At 42.3% G+C, this 21,240-nt stretch overlaps 1 protein-coding gene across 1 annotated transcript in view; it reads right to left on the reverse strand.

Moving 5' to 3' along the window:
* Positions 1 to 251: 251 nt before the first annotated feature.
* LOC127429025 (enteropeptidase-like) overlaps positions 252 to 21,240 on the reverse strand; it is a 30,571-nt gene continuing 9,582 nt past the window's right edge. Inside the window, exons 4-25 of the mRNA XM_051677756.1 lie at positions 21,071 to 21,222; positions 20,880 to 20,921; positions 20,370 to 20,498; positions 15,471 to 15,579; positions 15,273 to 15,382; positions 15,029 to 15,166; positions 14,740 to 14,889; positions 14,246 to 14,351; positions 11,867 to 12,014; positions 11,613 to 11,754; positions 11,024 to 11,113; positions 10,774 to 10,899; positions 10,492 to 10,632; positions 10,292 to 10,402; positions 9,576 to 9,708; positions 9,386 to 9,481; positions 2,612 to 2,661; positions 2,314 to 2,521; positions 2,016 to 2,197; positions 1,824 to 1,919; positions 1,547 to 1,686; positions 252 to 890 (exon numbers count right to left, since the gene is read on the reverse strand). Coding sequence (XP_051533716.1) covers positions 699 to 890; positions 1,547 to 1,686; positions 1,824 to 1,919; positions 2,016 to 2,197; positions 2,314 to 2,521; positions 2,612 to 2,661; positions 9,386 to 9,481; positions 9,576 to 9,708; positions 10,292 to 10,402; positions 10,492 to 10,632; positions 10,774 to 10,899; positions 11,024 to 11,113; positions 11,613 to 11,754; positions 11,867 to 12,014; positions 14,246 to 14,351; positions 14,740 to 14,889; positions 15,029 to 15,166; positions 15,273 to 15,382; positions 15,471 to 15,579; positions 20,370 to 20,498; positions 20,880 to 20,921; positions 21,071 to 21,222 — 2,791 coding nt within the window. The 3' untranslated portion in view covers positions 252 to 698. The remainder of the gene's footprint in view (positions 891 to 1,546; positions 1,687 to 1,823; positions 1,920 to 2,015; positions 2,198 to 2,313; positions 2,522 to 2,611; positions 2,662 to 9,385; positions 9,482 to 9,575; positions 9,709 to 10,291; positions 10,403 to 10,491; positions 10,633 to 10,773; positions 10,900 to 11,023; positions 11,114 to 11,612; positions 11,755 to 11,866; positions 12,015 to 14,245; positions 14,352 to 14,739; positions 14,890 to 15,028; positions 15,167 to 15,272; positions 15,383 to 15,470; positions 15,580 to 20,369; positions 20,499 to 20,879; positions 20,922 to 21,070; positions 21,223 to 21,240) is intronic.

The raw sequence follows: 21,240 nt of genomic DNA on the forward strand, positions 1-21,240 counted from the left end.
TTTCTCCTTCATAAGACCGTACGCAAAGATTTTGATTCAAATCAGCATCAATTAAATGTGGTATGGCAAATACTACTATGTATAAAGACTTATTTAACTAATATATTATTTGTGATGTGTGGCGAATGTGCTAAAATGTCATGAAAATTACAATGTAAAACAAAATAATACTACACACAGGCTTTATTTTCTTTATGCAAATATTTAACCCAATTTTCTTGACAGGCTTTATGAGAGTCACATGTGTTTTGAATTTTTATTTGATAAAATATCAAATATCTCATGAATAGCATAAGAAATAAGTGTACTGTTTCACCTGTCGTTTTTTCATAGATATAAACTCACCTTTTTACAAGCTGAGCTACTACACAACTGAAAAAGTTCTCAAACATTACAAGAATTACAAGCAAGTCTTTATTCATTATACATTGTTAAATAATTAACTGTAGCAAAACAAATATTGTTTCAAATTCAAGTAAATATAACTGAACACTATATCACATACAAAGACACAAAGACATTCCTTCGTCATCATTCACATTGAAGTTTTAAACAGCAACTTACAATACAATGCACAAATCACGTAAATGGCAATTACTCAGGACAGGTAGTTTAGAAAACATGACACTTGCTATGTCAGGCCTCAAATTTCCAGAAGCCCATAGACATCAACAAAACAATCAATTCAAGACATCTTTTTATACAGAATAATTGTATCCCTTCCAGTCTGAGTAGAGACGTCGTGTTTCTACCACCCAGTCAACAAACTGACTGACACGAGTATACACTCCAGGCCGCTGAGGTTGTCCACAGCCTTTCCCAAAAGATGTCACTCCCACAAGAACCCAATGATCGTCCTCTTCACACATCAGTGGACCTCCAGAATCCCCCTGTTATTTATGACACAAAATAAGACAATACAGTCATATTTTTTATTTTATTTTTTACAAACAAATTACCCTTTATAAAGACATCTATTTTTAGTATAAGAATATACAACGAAAGAATCTCAGATCATTGCCATTTAATCAGAAAAATAATTTGTTTGTTATCAGACTAATCTTATCATCAAAATTAACAAAAAAGACATGTATTCACTGTTATAAGAATGTTATATACATGTGATAATAATTTATATATATATATATAGAGAGAGAGAGAGAGAGAGAGAGAGAGAGAGAGAGAATCTGAAAACAATACTGTATATATGATACTAAACAAATCACATATTCAATATACATGTATATACATTATATATATATATATATATATATATATATATATATATATATATACACTGTATATAATGTATATATTGAATATGTGTGTTTTGTTTTGTTTTTTTGTATCATATATATATTAGATTTTGTTAAGTTGTATTAAAGGAAATATTAAGTGTGGAGACAGGAAACAGGATGGGAAAAAGGGGGACAATAGGCAGAATCGAACCCAGGTTGCCCGCACAAAAAAAGCACATTCTCACCGACGTAACACCCCACACCACTGCAGCGACACTAGTGGGCGCAGTTTGTCAAAATGTACACACCTGACAGGAGTCCACTCCACCTTCAGCATATCCTGCACACACCATCCGCTCTGTAATGTTGTATTCAGGCAGCCATTTTTGACACTGTGTGTTGTTTAAAAGGGGCAAAACAGCCTGCTGTAACACATTAGCTACTGAGCCTGAGGATCACAACACACAAACACACACACTAAAAAAGTGTCTCCATACACAACCATACAAAAATATCAGCATAATGTTTAATGTTTAGAATTAAAGTTAGATAAAGTAAATGAGAATGCACAAATGTGTATCTGACCATCTTCAGCCAATTTTCCCCAACCAGCAATAAAGCACTTCCTCCCTACTCCAAACTGTTCTCCAGAATCTGGTAGGCAAATGGGCTGAATGTAGTCTGGAAGATAATAATCCATTAATATGTTTTAAATGTTTGGCAGACACTTCCTTGGTAGTACCCATTTCCTGTAAGATTTAATTTCTAATTACGTACTTGTGAAGTTGGCTGGTGTCTGTAAATGAATTAGGGCAATGTCAGATTCCTTTGTCCTCCTGTTATAGCGCTTGTTCATAATAATCTGATCTACCGAATGGACTTGTCTCTCAGAGTCATCAGTCCCAAACTGAGTGTGAAGACCCAAAACAGCTGCCCAGTTTGACAGGTACACATTCATTCTATAGGATCAAAACATTAACATTTAGTCTCACTGCATTTTCTTTATTTTATTCCTTATTGTCTAAAATATAATTACAGTGAAAGCAGTCTATTGAGAATACTGAGCAGCACTCACCCAAAAACACAGTGAGCAGCTGTAACCAACCATTCCCTGTCAATCAATGAGGCCCCGCAGACGTGACGACCCTGCCATCGCAGAGACACAATCCATGGCCACGCCCCTTCCTGGGCATCCTGTCCTCCCACCACCTTGCCTGCTATCTGTCCCATCTCTTTGTCCTTGTTTGTCTCATTTTTTAAGGGCACCTTACGGAAACCACATGCTACAACACATGGCGTAATGTAAACAAAAACAAACAAACAACAAAACTTTAATGTTTAATTTTTAATGAGGACTCTGATTTTAAACTTACGATGGTTGTTACAGTGTAGTGATGTAATCTTCTCACTGAGACATTTGTCACTGTGAAAAAAACACACAAAAGGATTTGAAATAAAGATGTTATAGGATCCCCTTCTATTTACATGCAGAAGTTTTTGTTATATATTTCTGTGTCTTCACGTAAATATAATTTCCAAATTTTTAAAATTATTTCATATTTGAACATTGTTACAAGAATCCTTTTATGTATGTATGTATTTTTTATAGTATACATTTTAATAACAATTTTCGGTAACACTTTACAACAAGGTTCTATTTGTTTACATTAGTTAACATTAGTTCCCTATCTGTCACTCACTCGACGTTGGTGTCGATGTAGTGACACTAGGGGTCACTCTTGGGAGCCCGAGACACCTCTGGTCTTTGATAAAAGGCCAATGAAAATTGGCGTGTGGTAATTGCATGCCACTCCCCCGAACATACGGATATAAAAGGAGCTGGTATGCAACCACTCATTCAGATTTTCTCTTCGGAGCCGAACGGTCATGCTCACTGAGCTGAATATTACTGTTCATTCACCTCTGCTGGATCTGACAGCGCATTTCAGCGGCTTCTCCCCACTATGCACTTGTGCAATGCAGAGAATGCCCCTGGGAGCTTCGGCAGAAAAACTAGAGAGTATGTTTTCTGAAAGAGCATTTTTCCCCTCTAAAAGAGTATATATTTCTCTAAAAGAGCGCACGCACGGAACGTCTTTTTAAAGACACATCTTTTTAAAGATGCTTTTCCGATTGTGTGTTATTCCTGGTTGTGCTCGTTATCTCTCGCCTTCTAACGGTCACGATCACTGTCTTTCGTGTCTGGGCACTGCTCACGCGGAGACAGCGTTCGTGGATGGTCATGTTCTCATTGCGAGAATATGTCCATGGCAATGTTGCGGTCGCGGCTCGCCTTCGTAAGAAAGCGAGCCACCCCAGAGGCTCCCGCCTCGGTCCTTTTACCCACGGGTTTGAGGCTAGCGCGGCTAGCACTGGGGACGATTTGGGGACCCCAATGGGACCGCCTCCGCTGGGTATCCCCCCGCGGACCTCCCATTCCCCAGGCTTCCGGGTGAGTCCGCCGGCTCGTCTCACGGCGAGTTCGACCTCTTATTCGGAGCCTGCGAAAGTGATGAGCTCTCGAGCGCAGCATCGGAGAGCGGGCTCGTCCAGTCAGAAGCCTCAGCTGGGCTCCTCCCTTCAGGGTCGATCGCCCAGTCACAGGCTGACGCGGAGATGACGACATGCTTTCCCGGGCAGCTGCGAGCGTCAAATAGAGTGGATTTCACCGCTCTTCCCTGAACCCTCGCGGCTCGGTGATTGGTTCCTGGGCTCGCGGCACCGCTCAAAGCCACGCCCTGCCCCGTTCCTTTCTTTCCGGAAGTGCATGAAGAGCTGACAAGGTCGCGGGAGGCAATTTTTACTGCCCGGTCCCGATCTTTTCAGCTTCCCCGCTCTCACTACCCTCGATGGTGGGGCGGCCAAGGGTTATTTGGCAATTCCCCAGTGGATAAAGGCGCTCGCGGTGCACCTATGCCCGCAGAGCGCCGCCACCTGGCGCGGGTGCCCAAAGCCCCCGTCCAAGGCCTGTAGGTTTACGTCGTCTCTGACGGCCAAGGCCTACAGTGCCACTGGACAAGCCGCCTCCGCCCTGCACGCCATGGCTCTCCTGCAAGTCCGCCAAGGCGCTAAAGGAACTGCACGAGGGTAGTTCCGCCCCGGGATTGATGCAGGAACTGCGCTCGGCGACCGACCTCGCTCTCCAAGCGACGGAGGTCACGCCGCGGTCTCTCGGGCGGACGATGGCCACACTAGTGGTCCAGGAGCGCCACCTTTGGCTCAACCTGGTCGAGATGGGTGAGGCCAACAAGACACGATTCCTTGCTGCCCCCATTTCCCAGGCGGGCCTATTCGGCGACACCGTCGAGGACTTTGCCCAGCAGTTCTCGATGGTAGAGCAGTAGATGGATGCTAGCTGGCATATCCTGCCCCGGCGCTGCTCAAGATCCCGCACCCCATCTACTCATCGCCAAGGGTGTCCCCCTGCGGTGACTGCACTGGCTCCGCCGCAGCCCGCCCCTTCGGCCTGGCCCCGGCGTGGAGCCCACCGCAGGAAGCAGACGCCACCCATCTCGCAGCCGCCCAGAACTCGTGAAAGGCAAACCACTCCATTTGGCAGGTTGGCGCTCCAGCGGTGGTCTCCCACCCTGGGCACCCAGCTGTGGCACAAATCCGCCCCCTATGTGACAGTCTCCACGGTCACGAGGACAGGCCTCTTCCTCCCCCATCCCAGGCTGTTCCGGGGGTGGTCACAAGGAGCCAGGTAAGTGCTTCGATGTCCTCAGACTCAGCACAGCCACGACGTGGTGTGGCACCTCGAGCTCCGCCCCGCCGCGAGGCCCCACCTGCCAGTACATCCGATGACGTTGTCCCTTTGGTCCCCCTTGCGCGGAACTTGGACGCATGGCTTGCGCCTTCCAATCCGTCACAAGGGCTGGTCCGGACCGCACGATTCACTTCGCTGGGCATCCGCCCAGGTTCAGCGGTGTCCACTTCACCTTGGTGAAAGACGAAAACGCTGCTACCTTGCATGGAGATCGCTACCCTCCTACGGAAGGACACGATAGAACCTGTTCCTCCAGCCGAGACGAAGAAAGGGTTTTACAGCCCCTACTTCATTGTACCGAAAAAAGGCGGTGGGTTGCGGCCAATCTTGGACCTGCGAGTACTGAACCGGGCTTTACACAGACTCCCGTTCAAGATGCTGACGCAAAGACGCATTCTAGGATGTGTACTTTCACGTCTCGATCCTTCCTCAACACAGACCCTTCCTGCGGTACGCGTTCAAGGGTCAGGCATATCGGTACAAAGTCCTCCCTTTCGGCCTGTCCCTGTCTCCTCGCGTCTTTATGAAGATCGCAGAGGCTGCCCTTGCCCCGTTAAGGGAGGTGGGCATTCGCATTCTCAACTATCTCGACGACTGGCTAATCTTAGCTCACTCTCGAGACGTGTTATGCGCACACAGGGACCTGGTGCTCTCACACCTTAGCCGACTAGGGCTTCAGGTCAACTGGGAAAAGAGCAAGCTCCTCCCAGTTCAGAGCATCTCTTTTCTCGGTTTGGAGTTGGACTCAGTCTCCTTGATGGCGCGCCTTATGAACGAGCGCGCCCAGTCAGTGCTGGCCTGTTTGAAGGTGTTCAAACAGAAAACAGCGGTTCCACTGAAACTTTTTCAGAGGCTCCTGGGGCATATGGCATCCTCGGCGGTGGCCACCCCGCTCGGGTTGATGCATATGAGGCCACTTCAGCACTGGCTCCAGACTCGAGTCCCGAGACAGGCATGGCGCCACGGGACACACCGCGTGGCCATTACGTCAGTCTGTCACCGTCTTTTCAGCCCTTGGACCGACCTCTCATTTCTACAAGCAGGTGTTCCCCTAGAACTGGTCTCCAGGCGCGTCGTGGTCACGACAGATGCCTCCAAAACGGGCTGGGGCGCTGTTGGCAACGGGCACGCAGCCGCCGGCCTCTGGATGGGTCCGCGGCTGTGTTGGCACATCAACTGCCTCGAGTTACTGGCAATTCTGCTCGCCCTGCGGAGGTTCCGGCCGTTGATCCAGGGCAAGCACGTGCTAGTTCGGACAGACAGCATGGCAGTGGTAGCATATGTCAACCGCCAAGGCAGTCTGCGCTCCCACTGTATGTCACAACTCGCCCGCCGTCTCCTCCAACAGAGTCAGCAGCACCTCAAGTCGCTGCAAGCCACTCACATCCCAGGCAACCTCAACACTTCGGTGGACACGCCGTCACAACAGGTTACCCTCAAGGGAGAGTGGAGACTCCACCTTCAAGTGGTCCAGCTGATTTGGAGTCGATTCGACAGGCACAGGTGCACCTGTTCACCTCCCAAGAATCCTCCCCACTGCCTGCTCTGGTACGCCCTGACCGAGGCCTTCCTCGGCATAGACGCGCTGGCACACAGCTGGTCCCCTGGCATTCGCAAATATGCATTTTCCCCCAGTGAGCCTGCTTGCACAGACCCTGTGCAAGGTCAGGGAGGACGAGGAGAAGGTCGTCCTGGTAAGCACCCTACTGGCCCGCCCAGACATGGTGCTCGGACCTCACGCTCCTCGTGACAGCTCCCCCGGGGCAAATTCCCCTGAGGAAGGACCTTCTTTCTCAGGGAAGGGGCACCATCCGGCACCCGCGCCCAGACCTCTGGAATCTCCATGTCTGGCTCCTGGACGGGACGCGGAAGACCTAAGCTGTCTCCCACCTGCGATGGTAGACACGTTCACTCAGGCTAGGGCTCCCTCTACGAGGTGCCTGTATGCCTTTTAAGTGGCGTCTGTTCACTAAGTGGTGTTCTTCCCGTCAGGAAGACCCCCAGAGATGTGCAGTCAGATCAGTGCTTTCCATCCTGCAGGAGAGTTTGGAAGGGAGGCTGTCCCCTTCCACCTTGAAGGTGTACATTGCTGCCATAGCAGCACACCACGACGCAGTTGACGGTAAGTCCTTAAGGAAGCATGATCTGATCATCAGGTTCCTAAGAGGCACCAGGAGGCTGAATCCCTCCAGGCCGCGCCTCGTTCCCTAAGCAGACCTCTGTAGTTCTCAGGGTCTACAGAGAGCCCCCTTTGAGCCTTTGCAGTCAGCCGAGCTTAAGGCACTCTCCTTGAAGACTGCCCTCCTGACTGCGCTCACTTCCATCAAGAGGGTAGGTGACCTGCAAGCGTTCTCTGTCAGCGAAACGTGCCTGGAGTTCGGTCTAGGTTACTATCACGTGATCTTGAGACCCTGACCGGGCTATGTGCCCAAGGTTCCCACCACCCCTTTAGGGACTAGGTGGTGAACCTGCAAGTGCTGCCTCAGGAGGAGGCAGACCCAGCCCTGTCGTCGCTGTGTCCGGTGCGTGCTTTACGCATCTATTTGGATTGCACGCAGAGCTTTAGAATCTCTGAGCAGCTCTTTGTCTGCTTTTGGTGCACAGTGGAAAGGAAGCGCTGTCTCCAAGCAGAGGATCGCCCACTGGCTCATTGACGCCATAACTATGGCATATCTCGCCCAAAACATGCCGCCCCCTGTAGGGCTACGAGCCCATTCTACCCGTGGTGTAGCGGCTTCTTGGGCCCTGGCCAGAGGTGCCTCTCTAACAGACATTTGCAGAGCAGCGGGCTGGGCAACACCCAACACCTTTGCAAGGTTCTACAACCTCCGGGTGGAACCGGTTTCGTCCCAAGTAGTGGCACGCAACACAAGCGGATAAGCCCGGGATAGCCGGCCGGGTGTATCGCTTGCACATAGCGCCTTCCACCTCCTTTTGAGCTGAAGACGTGCACTGTTAATTCCCAGTAGTGTTCACAAAAGTTGTTCCCTGGTTGACTTCCTCCAAGCCCTGTGGCAGTCGAGTTTTCGGAGAGACTCGCTGCCGGCCCAGTCCACGCACTAACTAAGAGCCCGGTTCTGGGGTAGGTGCTCCACATGTGGCGGTTCCCTGTAAGGCTAACCCCATGCGATCTATATCTTCCGCTAATTCATTTCCCTGCTGGCAAACTGCGTCTTCCTTGGGCAGAGCCCCTCTGCCCCAGTCTCCATGTTGTAGTAACTCCTCCCCCATTGGGCAGGATCTACCTTGAAGGCTCTCCACATGGTTGGAAAGACCATGTGATGTATTCTTCCACTTAAATATCCCCCCCTCTCTTGGGGCGAGGTGTGGTCTCCACAGTGTCCTCCCCTTGGGAGGGACAGCCCCCGACTAGTCCTGGCGGCCCAGTCGGATAATCCCCCTTCTTTTTTAGGGAGTGGAAAAAGAGAAGAGGAAAGAGGCCACAACTGGGTTAAGCCTGTCTCTATCTTTGGGTAGTCGACTTGTCCCCAAAAAGGGCCGTTCGACACTCATAACTGTGTTGGGGGAGGTTACGTGTCGACCTGGTGTGCTGGCTATGAGGCACACAGCAAGTCTGCCCACCACACACCGCCAGTTCACGTAACACAGTTCAGCCTTGTGGCGTTTTGTATAGGGACCCCTAGTGTCACTACATCGACACCAACGTCGAGTGAATGACAGATAGGAAACGTCATGGTTACTGGTGTAACCTCCATTCCCTGATGGAGGGAACGAGACGTTGGTCTCTCCTGCCACAACGCTGAACTACCCTCTGAAATGGCCGGACCTTATATCGGCTCCTCAGCGGAAAACCTGAATGAGTGGTTGCATACCAGCTCCTTTTATACCCGTATGTTCGGGGGAGTGGCATGCAAATACCACTCGCCAATTTTCATTGGCCTTTTATCAAAAAGGCTCCCAAGAGTGACCCCTAGTGTCACTACATCGACACCAACATCTCGTTCCCTCCATCAGGGAACGGAGGTTACACCAGTAACCATGACGTTAACATGAACTAACAATGAATAATATTTTTACAGCATTTATTAATCTTGATTAATGTTTATTTCAACATATAGTAATACATTTAATCAAAAGTTGTATTTGTTAACATAAGTTAATGCACTATGAACTAACATGAACTAACAATAAACAATTGTATTTTTATTAACTAACATTAACAAAGATTAATAAATGCTGTAAACATATATTATTCATTGATAGTTCATGATACCTAATGCATTAACTAACGTTAATGAGTGGAACCTTATTGTAGAGTGTTACCCAATTGTCTGTGGTAGCTACAGATATTTTCAATATATCTGATATGTCAACAACATTTGTGAATATTTATATCTACTGCTATTAAACTGTAATTTACCTGGGCTTCAAATCCAACATGCCATTGGCATTTAGAGCTACAGTAGTAAAGGGAGCATCTCCATCCATAGCGTTAGAGAATGAGGCATTTCCTGATCTAGATAAATCAACAAATGTGACATTAAACTTTTCATCATCCTTTCATTACTTTAGTATGACGGACTAAACTAGTCTACGAGGTGAATGCTTACCTGTAGCCCAAGTAGTGGCAAAAGAAGTCAGATAGCTGAGATGTCCAGTTCTGAGCACACACCGTGTAAAGGTTATTCTGGACCTGAAGTCTCAGTCGTTCGGCTCCAGTGAGATTATGTTTTATTATATGCACTAAAATACAACAGGGCCTATGTCAACAGCACAATTTGATTAAAATGGCTGTAAGCCATATGTTTGTTTGGTAGAAACCCATATCATGCTATAAACTTGTTTAAAGGAATAGTTCACCCAAAAATAAAAATAAAAATCTGTAATCATTTACTAACCCTCATGTCGCTCCAAACCCATGTGACTTTCATTCTTATGCGGAATACAAAAGGAGATGATTTAATAAATGTTCTGGTCCGTCTTTTTAACACAATGTCAGTGGATAGTGCCTCACTTTAAAGCTTAAAAAGTATAATAATATTGTAGTCCATAACATTCATGCATCATGTAGGCATACTATAGGTAAAGGTAAAAACAATGCCAAACAAGTAATTCTTCAGGAAAATTTTGACGTCCATTTCAATTTGACATCCAGTCTTTTTAAAGTTTTAAAATGAAGCACTATCCATTTCCACTGAATTGAAAAGATGGACCGTGACATTTATTAAAACATATTTGTCTTCCAAATGAGAAGTCATAAAGGTTTGGAACGATATGAGGGTGAGTAAAATATTTACTGTTTTATTGCTTTAACCTGACAATTTACCACAGTCAGCTTCATCTGAGCCATCAGAGCAGTTTTCTTCCCCGTCACACACACTGGCGATGGACACACACACTCCTGTGCTGCACTGAAACTGCCCAGTCGGACATGGATCTACAAATTGATTGAATTTTTGAACTTATAATAGCAGACTGTCTCCATGTTCCCATACTGTGGCATTTCATGAATAGCAGAAAACATACCTGGTTGACCCAGGTGAAGACCTGTGCTGAAGTTGGCTAGAAAGCCTTTGTCATTCCTCGATGAGTCAGTGAAGAGCATGACATTCATCTGAGAGGTTTTGGAGAAAAGGTCCGGAAAAGAACGATCCCCAGTTAGGACACCTTTGAGGATGAAAACATGCGTTACTCTGAACACTGAACAAAATAATAGCCAAACCATTAACTGCCATTTTTTGTTCTCTTTCTCTCCCTTTGGCATCTTTAAGAAATGTAAATGTTTGTGCCCATTCCAAGCAGACTTACCTAACAACTCTGAATAGGGCTCCACTCCATCTCGAACTTCCAATATGTCAGTAGATGCTTCCAAAGCAACATCTTGGAAATGCAACTGGATAGTCTGTCCTTCCATAGCATGTAAAGTCCACATACCTAAAGACAAGGCAAAGGTGTAATTTCCCCTTTCACTATTAGAATCTTTCAATAAATTGTTCAGAATTTCCTAATGTTTAAGACCCAAGCTGACAGCATCTTACTATTAGAATGTAGTACTTACACGATGCATCATTCCCATAGCCATTGGGGTAATTTGGAGAGCTGAATGTTGAATTTGATTCATAAAGGTCAAAGGGTCCCCCACAATCAGCTGTTATGTCAAAGAAACAATAGTCATTGCAGAAACTAAAGAAAAAAAATAGCACAATCCTCTTCATATGATAACGGTTATTATTTAACTTGTAAGTTGTAATGTTGACTTGTGGGTTAATGTTCGCTAAATCTGCCAATTTTGTCAAGGGTGTCATCTGAACTGTTATTAACTTGAAATTATTTGTATATTGTATCTGGTGCTTGACTGAGCTTACTGTGACATTTATGACATTATTACAAAATGAGCATTAATACAAAATATAAAATAAATTATAGAAAAGGCCAGGACAGTTCTTACTGTGTATTTTGGGAATTTGGATACTGATTAAGGAACTGAATATATAAAAAAGGAAATATGCCCAATTATTTTTAGTCATCATGTTGCTTGAAGTTAAATTTCATTAACTTTAAAAAGAAACTACTTTACTCAAATAAAAATGACATACCAAAACAATCTTACATACATTTGTTAATCTGTAAATTACATCTTGCCTTACTTGGAATGGGAGGGAGAGTGATGGGTGGGGGGACCAGTGTTGGGTCAGGGAGGCCATCCGAACAAGAGCCAGGCACTATACTGATGTCATCCAGAGCAATATCATTCAGAAAGCCCGCCTTCTTCTGCGCTTCAAAGATTACCTGAGAGACAAACAAAAATGTTCTAATCATCAATGATTCTTCAATTTTAACAGTGTAAATCGTTACTTAAAGGTTTTGAACTTTAAGCCAGTAGAATTGTATTTGAACTGACCACAGCATCTGTTGTGTAGTTTAGTGTGACTTGGCCATAGTTCCAGTTGTCCCCATAGTTCCCTTCTTTCCAGAAGAGGAGAGTGGATGCTGACCCTTCCTCCACCAGGACCGCTAAACGCCAAACCTCTTCCCCAAACATATGATACCTTAAAGAGCACAGACACACTCATCAAATGCTTACAGGTGAGCTAATGTCATGTAGCCTACTTGACAGAGCTCTAATATAGGCATAATATCATCGTTGCCCATTTCAGTTTACATTTGTGGCACTTTCCATGAACACGGCACACTTTGGTGTCCCATGACTTATTTAAAAGCATTAGAGCCACAAATTCTTTTTTTTTTAGAACTAAAACTATTATCTAACATAATGTTAACAGCATGAAAAGTAGAATTTTTTGAATGTTAGATTTTTTTTATAGATATGATGTTGTTTTTTTAATGTTTGTTGCTAGAAAATAACAAAATCAAATGAATTATGGATTTAAACTCTATTTAGAAATACATTTCAACACAAATTTTGGCAACAGGGTTGAAATAAAATGCAAATCTCATGTGAAATGAATGTAAAATAAAAAGCTCATATGATTTTTAGTTTGACTTCCTGAGGGCAATGATCTACATTTCCTAAATATTAAGAACTTCTTTCATTGAACATTTGTTTAAAAAAATTCTTTTTTTTTTTTTACTTTATTTTAAAGAGCTTCAGGCCCTACTTTGTATCCTATAGAGCGTAACAGTCTAGTTCCGGAAGTACAAATCTCATTACATTTTTTCCAAAGCAAACTGATTTTCAGTGATAACTTATAAACCTTTAAAGACACACCTATCATGAGCTCCTAGGTTGTTCATCGATAGAATATGCCTTTGTTGAAGCCATCTCTCCATGTTATTTCAACACACAAATTGTGTTTAATAGTGGAATTCCTGGTGAACAACTACACTACCCATGATCCTGAAGAGAGCTCTACCAATCAGAGAACTGTGGCCAACAAAGCCCGCCAAAAAAAGTCCAGCAGTGACCACCCACTTCCATGACACACTGTGAATGATACAATCAGCCTAAACCCTCAGTCTACATATATATTTGTATATATTGGGATATTTTGAGGTAAACTTATAATCAACAACCTAAAATCAACAGTTTTATATATTTTCAAAGTTTTTATTCAATTACGTCATTCGCATTGCTTCATGGGATTGTAGTTCATGCCCTTGTAAAAGAGCCCATTGTACAAAGGAGCCTCAGTTTGTTCCTGAGAGGCAGCAGATGCCTTTACCCCACCCCCACCCTAATCATTCCCTGTGTCTCAATCAGCTCCTTAGCTCCCTACTGTATGTCATGAGTCAGTATATTGTGAACATGAATACGGGCACTGGTAAGGGTACTGATCCAGTGAACACTGGGACACTTATGACTCCATCACCTGCGACACGTTAACGAGCTCACGCATTCAAGCACAGCTGTTATTAATCAACACCATCGCTGTATAAATGACACTATCATTCATTTTCCTTGGAGATATTCAAACATACAGTGTTATTATAACAGATAAATGGCATAAATAAAGAAATGAAAATATATAGGAGTGTATTTTAAACCTACTTTTAACAACTCAAGTATTTAAAAGATTGTTTCACTTTCATGGTAATTATGAATGAAAGACATTACAAACAATATCTCTTTTAAAGAGAAAATAAGGCTTGGACTTCATAGTTTGACACTTGTGCTCGTCATCTAACCACTTGAGAGACTTCAGAAGACATGGCGACATTTCCGTTAAGGGAACATGGTGAGCAACGATGCTCTCTGGTTTTAACGGTGCATTGTGGGATTTTTTAGGGAGCGAACATTTCAGTGCACCGGAATGATTTTTGCTAATGAGCCCTAAAAATGGCCGACTCACTGATCAGTGCCCTGACTACTGATCTAGGGAACTGATTGAGACGCACCCCTAACCATCTGGAACCTGTAAGGTTGGGTACACTGCAAGGAACAACCAGAGGCACCTTTCTCCTATCGCATGTAAAAGAAGGTAAGTACACAGTCTTATACTTTTGTCTTTTTTTTACAATTTTCAAATACTTTTTTTGCTTCAAATCAAAGTATGTATTGTTGTGATTCACCTCGGAACTGGTTGGTTTGGTTCATTGCTTACCACTCTTTTATGAAGGATTTTATTACAAGTCTATGGAAAAAATGAATGGGAAAAATACTTCGGAACCCAGATGGAAAAAGTTGGCAGACACTCTTGTGACTCATTTTGAAAAAAATGTGCACAAATAACAAATGTTTCCAAAAAGTACTTTTGATTAAAAAGTAAGTACAAGGATTTAATGAATAATGGCCTGAAAATAAGTACCATGAAAAACTAACCAGAATCGTAGACAGATAGATTCATTTACAGGAGCCAGAGGGACACTGTAGATACGGAATGTCTTATCCCAGCTTCCAGGGCTCCGAGGTGTCACAATGTAGTACCCTATGAGATGAAAAATCAATGTCAGATGTATCATGTATGTATAAGCAAAAACATTTTGAATCATTTTAAAGTAATTAAACAGTAAATCAATTAATTGACTGTTTTGGTTTATAGTATAATATTACATTTTATATATATATTATATATATATATATATATATATATATATATATATATATATATATATATAGTATATACAGTGTATTAGGGATGCACCAATATGAAATTTCTTTGGCCGATACAGATACCAATATTAACAAAAACTATTGCTAAAACTATTGAAAATAGAATGCACAATTTTATGTAATTATATGCAAATTGCTAGATTTCAAAGTCCTACATTTGTTGAATCTTTTTTGTTTACAGAAGTTGGATTACTGAATGGCACCTGATTGGTTGCCCATTGTGTGATCAAAGCTTGGGCCAGTGTCGGGTGGAAGAGTAGAGCCTCGTACTCTTAACCAGTCGCCATCATCCTCCTGTTCTTGCCTCCATAGACAGAAGTCCTCTTCAAATGTACAGTTTATCTTGTCTTCATCTGACAAAGAACATATACTTCAATCAACACAATAGCAAATTATTAGATCTTAAAATTAATTTTAATACATTTGAACACATGGCCGGGTCTATGGGTGGGGGTGGGGGGGTTGCGGGATGTTGCAACTGATAATACCCACTAGAAAGTTGACTGATTTTTTCTGCCCTGTAACTAGCATTGAAGCCTTGAAAGTTGTTGATGAAGTCTGCATAAAATTCAACAGTGGCCTCATGAGATAGAAGCCAGATGTTTCCAGGTGATGTGCCTGAGAGAGAGTCTAAGAGAGAAAATATTCACAGATTTACAGATTTTTAAAAAGTCAAAATTCACAACCAGAAATCTCTTTGAAAATTACGGGCAATAGTGTTTATCATTGAACTTGCATGTTAATTTTTTCGTAGGTCCAGTGCCCTCATACAGGTCCAGAACATCAATATCTTCCTCCGTATAGAAACTATGAAAAGCAATTTTTATGGCTAAGCCTTCGTTCACTCTGTGGATGAAATGAAAAACTGTGTAAGGCAGGGACATCTCAGATTATTTGTTTCTGAATAACGAAATAGTTTGAAGCACCATAGTACCGTATGATCCAGCGGCAGGCTGTGTTACTGTCATAATCCAGGGGGAAGTTTTTAGAGTGGAAGGATCCAGTCAGACCAAGCAGAAGAAACTGTCCATCACACACTGTTGCTGTGGAGCATAAAGGACATATAATGTACATCCAGGGGCGCAAAAATGGGGTATGCAACATACGCAACACATACGGGCGCCGCACAATAGGGCGCCAAAACCATACTTTTTAAATCTTCTTTAATACCTTACAAATAACCAAAAGCACAATTTTAAACAATAATGAATGTATTTAATTTAACTTTTATTTGATTAAATTGTATTTAACTTAAAATTTGCTTAGCATTTTAAATGGGTTCAAATATGCATTTTTATTTATTTTATTTTATCAAGAGGTACCTTCATAGCTACCAATCACCCTCTATCTACCAACATTGCTCTGACTATCACATGACAAAAATGGTCAGAGGGGGAATATGTTCTAGCTTGCTGTGCAGAACAGAAAACGTAAGATTGAAAATGAAAAACAGTGCAATAAAATGAAGAAAACAATGCCCAAGTGGATAAAGAGAGTTTGGTAGTCTTATTTTATCACTTTATCACTGAAAATCTAGAACAAAGGCTTGAAGTTAACAGACATTTAACGTTGCCGAGATGTACATATGGCCAGTGCTGGGCAGATTGTTTGTGAATTGTAATCAGGCACTGATTACAAAGTACATGACAAAAAAATGCAATCAGTAACGTAATCTCATAGATTATATTTTTGGGGTAAATTAATCTGATTCCATTTAGATTACATTTGGATTACTTTCAACCTAAATCTATTTTATTTTATGTCACATGCATTTGAGTAGGATAATCATTTTAACATTAAAGTACATAGAGGAAGAAATGTATTCCATTCTTTGAACTGTTGTGTACCCTGTGGAGAGGACCCTTAGAGATGGCATCCACTAAATACTTTGAAGCAATTAAGTTCAATGTGTGAGCTGCATGCCATTGGTGAGGTAGTAAGAAATAATTGTTTTTTTTAAAAAAAACCATATCTATTTAATTTTAAGTGCATAAAACAATAAAATCATTACATGAACAAACAGTAATGAACCTGAAATCAACAGCAATGACATTGCTAGGTCAAAGCTAACAGCTCAAATTTCTGACACACTTATGTACTTTTAACCCTTACTGCTTATTAACAGTACATTACCTATTCCTTAGCTGATATGCATATCTTACTGTTGTAATGTAAAAAGGACCTCATGCTTAAAATGTTCATCTATTAGACTATTGCGCCTCGGGGTAAGAATATGATGATATTGATATGAAAATGATCAGTAATTATTAACAATTTACAGCCATTGCCTTGTTAATATATAAACATGTAATCTATAAAAAAGTAACTGTAGTCAGATTATGAGTATTTTAAAATGTAATTTAATTCGATTACAAGTTCTTGTAATCTTGTGATTTTTGTAATCTGATTACATAATCCAGATTACATGTAATCCGTCACTATTAAAATCAAAATCAAATCACTTTTATTGTCACACAACCATATACACAACTGCAATAGTGTGTGAAATTCTTGGGTGCAGTTCCGAGCAACATAGCAGTCATGACAGTGATAAGACATATACCAATTTACAATAAACATCAGATTTACACAACACAATTTAAAATCTAATATACACATAATTACACACAACACAATATACAAATAATAACATACAATGTACAGTATACAATACACACAATACAGAATACACATTATACAATAAAAAATAGTATATATAGTATATATAAAATGTACAGTAGGTTGTGTTGTACTGTATTGACATTCAGCCTGTCGGTTGATAGTCAGTTGCCAGTGTGTTGTTAAGAGAGAATATAATTTATGACAGTCCAGTGTGAGATAATAAGATTATGAGATTAATAAAGTGCAGTGCTGATGTATATTGATCGTGAAAGATCAAGAGTTAAAAAGTCTGATTGCTTGGGGGAAGAAGCTGTCATGAAGTCAGCTGGTGCAGGTCCTGATGCTGCGATTCCACCTGCCTGATGGTAGCAGTGAGAGCAGCCCGTGGTTTGGGTGGCTGGAGTCTCTGATGATCCTCCGAGCCTTTTTTCACACACCGCCTGGTACAGATGTCCTGGAGGGAGGGAAGCTCACGTCCGATGATGTGTCTGGCAGTTCACACCACACTTTGCAGGGCTTTGCGGTTGTGGGCGGTGCTATTGCCGTACCAGGCGGAGATGCAGCCAGACAGGATGCTCTCTACAGTGCTGGTGTAGAACCATGTGAGGATGTGGCGGTTCATTCCAAACTTCCTCAGTCGTCTCAGGAAGAAGAGGCGCTGATGAGCCTTCTTCACAACGGCCTCAGTGTGGACAGACCATGTGAGTTCCTCAGTGATGTGGACACCGAGTAACTTGAAGCTGCTTACTCTCTCCACTGGTGCTCCATTGATGGTGATGGGGCTGTGTTCTCTTTCTCTCCTCCTGAAGTCCACCACAAGCTCCTTTGTCTTGCTGACATTGAGGGAGAGGTTGTGCTCCTGACACCTGCGTGTCAGAGTGTGCACCTCCTCTCTGTAGGCTGTTTCATCATTGTCAGTGATCAGACCTACCACCGTCGTATCATCAGCAAACTTAATGATGGCATTGGAGCTGTGTGTTGCCACACAGTCATGTGTGTACAGGGAATACAGCCCTGTGGGGCTCCAGTGTTGAGGGTCAGTGATCCAGCTGCACAGTCCAGGATCCAGCTGCACAGCGAGCTGTTTAAGCCCAGAGCCCGGAGTTTCATATAAAGCTTGGAGGGTACTATGGTGTTCAATGCTGAGCTGTAGTCTACAAACAGCATTCTCACATAAGTGTTCCTTTTTTCCAGGTGGGAGAGAGCAGTGTGTAGTGTAGATGGAATGGCATCATCAGTGGGACAGTTGTTGCGGTAAGCAAACTGCAATGGTCCAGTGAGGGAGGCAGCACAGAGCAAATGTAATCTCTGATTAGTCTCTCAAAGCATTTGCTGATGATGGGGGTCAGAGCAACAGGACGCCAGTCATTTAAGCAAGTGATTTTGGATTGCTTTGGTACAGGCACAATGGTGGATGTTTTAAAGCATGTGGGGACTACAGACAAAGAGAGGGAAAGGTTGAAAATGTCCGTAAAAACACCAGCCAGTTGGTTCGCTTACGCTCTGATGACACGGCCCAGAATGCCGTCTGGACCCGCGGCTTTATGGATATTCACCCGTCGGAAGGATCGGGTTACATCCGCTACAGAGACGGAGAGTGAACTAACCTCTTTAGCTTCGGCCGCGAGAGCTCTCTCGCAAAAGTATTTAGCTCGTCTGGGAAAGAGGCAGCGGTGTTCACAGCGGAGTTTTTATTCCCTTTAAAGTCCGTGATGATGTTAATTCCCTGCCACATGCTTCTAGAGTTGGTGGTGTTAAACTGTCCTTCAGTCTTGTTCTTGTACTGGTGTTTTTCTGCTCTGATAGTTTTTCGGATGGCATAACTGGCTTGTTTACGCTCCTCCATGTTCCCAGAATTAAAAGCGGAGGTCTGCGCATTAAATGCAGCGCGAACATCGCTATTAATCCAAGGTTTCTGGTTCGGGTAGATCCGTGTCGTTTCTAGTGTCCCCATACTTCAAATCGCTTAAAAAACATATTAAACGATGTTTTTTTTTTTTTTTTATGTAAAATGCAGATTTTTTTTGTGAAGGTTAGGTTTAGGGGAGGGTTAGGGGATAGAATCTATAGTTCGTACAGTATAAAAATCATTATGTCTACCAACATATGTGTGTGTGTGTGTGTGTGTGTGTGTGTATGTGTGTGTATTTGGTGGGGACGCCAACATTGATGTTGCATACCCCTCAGCATGTGTGTAGTTGCACCCCTGTTTACATCTATAATTTTAGAAATACACTGGCTCCTTTGGTTCAAGATTTGCTAACATGCTACAAGACATCGTTTAGGACATACTAACCCATACTGATCAACTACTGATCTGAATATTGGGGGGATATATACCCTTCATTACGTCTTTATCTATGGAGTTTTAATGTGCATGATGTTGTTTATCTCCACAGAGATAATGTGCTATAGGATAAGGTAAAGAGCTATTAGATCTTTAACTTTAAAGTTGCAGGTTCGAACCCTGGAAGAGGCAATATTGTACATGAATTGTCACCACTGCACCCTTGAGTACGGCACTTAATTCTATTTTAAAGGAGTATTTTGCATTCAATACAAGTTAAGCTCAATCGACAGCATTTGTGGCATAATATTGATTACCGCAAAAATGTATTTTGTCTTGCCCCTCCAAAAATCTGTGTTACAGTGAGGCACATATAATTGAAGTGAATGGGGCCAATCTGTAAACGTTAAAATACTCACTATTTCAAAAGTATAGCCACAAGATGTAAACAATATGCATGTTAACATGATTTTAAGGTGATAATATCACTTACTTACCTTTTCTGTGTAAAGTTATAGCCAATTTTACAACTTTATTGCTATGACGATATAATGTCAACAAACCCTAATATGACTATAAAAATTACAATTTAAACAACTTTACTGCTCAAATAATACATGTGTTCTAACAGAAGAATTAATGTAAGTGCTTTTTTAAAATTATAAGCTTCACATTTCTGCCTTTAAGCCCTCCAAAAATTGGCCCCATTGACATTCAACATTATGCCTCAAATGTTGTCGATTGAGCTTAGCATGTATTGAACCCAGAATATTCCTTTAAGTTTATCTATTTATATCCATAAATGAATCGTCATAACAAAATAAAGGCAAAACATTTTCTGTCAACTTAAAAAAACAGTGTTCAAATACAATAAATGTTCAAAAATGTCAAAAGTTAGAGCATGTGACTCAACACTGTACTTACCACATACATTCTGAGTCTCATCTGAGCCATCTGGACAGTTTTGTATTCCATCACAGAACTGAGTTTGAGGAACACATGTTGTGCCATCAGCACATGCCTTCTGTCCCTCTGGACACTTCACTGTAGTGGCTGATTAAAGATGCACAACTATTATCAATCTAGACAAGTAAAGGAACATTGCTTTTTAACCAAAACGGGGCTCAACAATAAGAATGGCCCGCTGACATTGTCACTAAATTTTACATTCGTTGGGCACGTAAATAAGTTCTAATGCTTTGTAAACTTAAACGTGAATTTCTGTGACGTAATAAACATTGTTGTTGATTTATTGAATATCAAATTCTGCAATAAACTTGTCACCAAACTTGTCTCGCTGGCTAACATACAGTAGATATAAAAAAAAATAATATATATATATAACATTTAATGGAACAAATATTATTTGTTAACTTCTGCTAATTCATCCAAAGCAACTTCCAATGTATCATTACATTATAAAACATAATTCACCTGGTTTTGTTGTAGATGGTCTCTGTGTTATAGTTTCTTTATCTGAAGGCACATATTAGAAAATTATATTATATATGTAAATAAACTAATCAGTTCACAAATATTATGTCTTAGACTACCATTCTGATCCTAAGACAAAATCCGTTTTAGAGAAATCTACAGACATCTACAATCACTATTGATGATGTTACCTGTGACCTGCACACTGCTGGTGTCAATCACGAGTCCTTCATCAGATCCAGCTTCACCCTGCTCCAAACACTCTACTAACTGTTCCTGAGCTGTGTTTAAATGCACAACACCACTGAAGAGAAGTTCAAAGTGTACAACCACACTGCCCTCACTAAGAGAGACCAAAAAA

Source organism: Myxocyprinus asiaticus, chromosome 38 (genome assembly GCF_019703515.2).
Source record: "Myxocyprinus asiaticus isolate MX2 ecotype Aquarium Trade chromosome 38, UBuf_Myxa_2, whole genome shotgun sequence".
NCBI classification, from domain to species: domain Eukaryota; kingdom Metazoa; phylum Chordata; class Actinopteri; order Cypriniformes; family Catostomidae; genus Myxocyprinus; species Myxocyprinus asiaticus.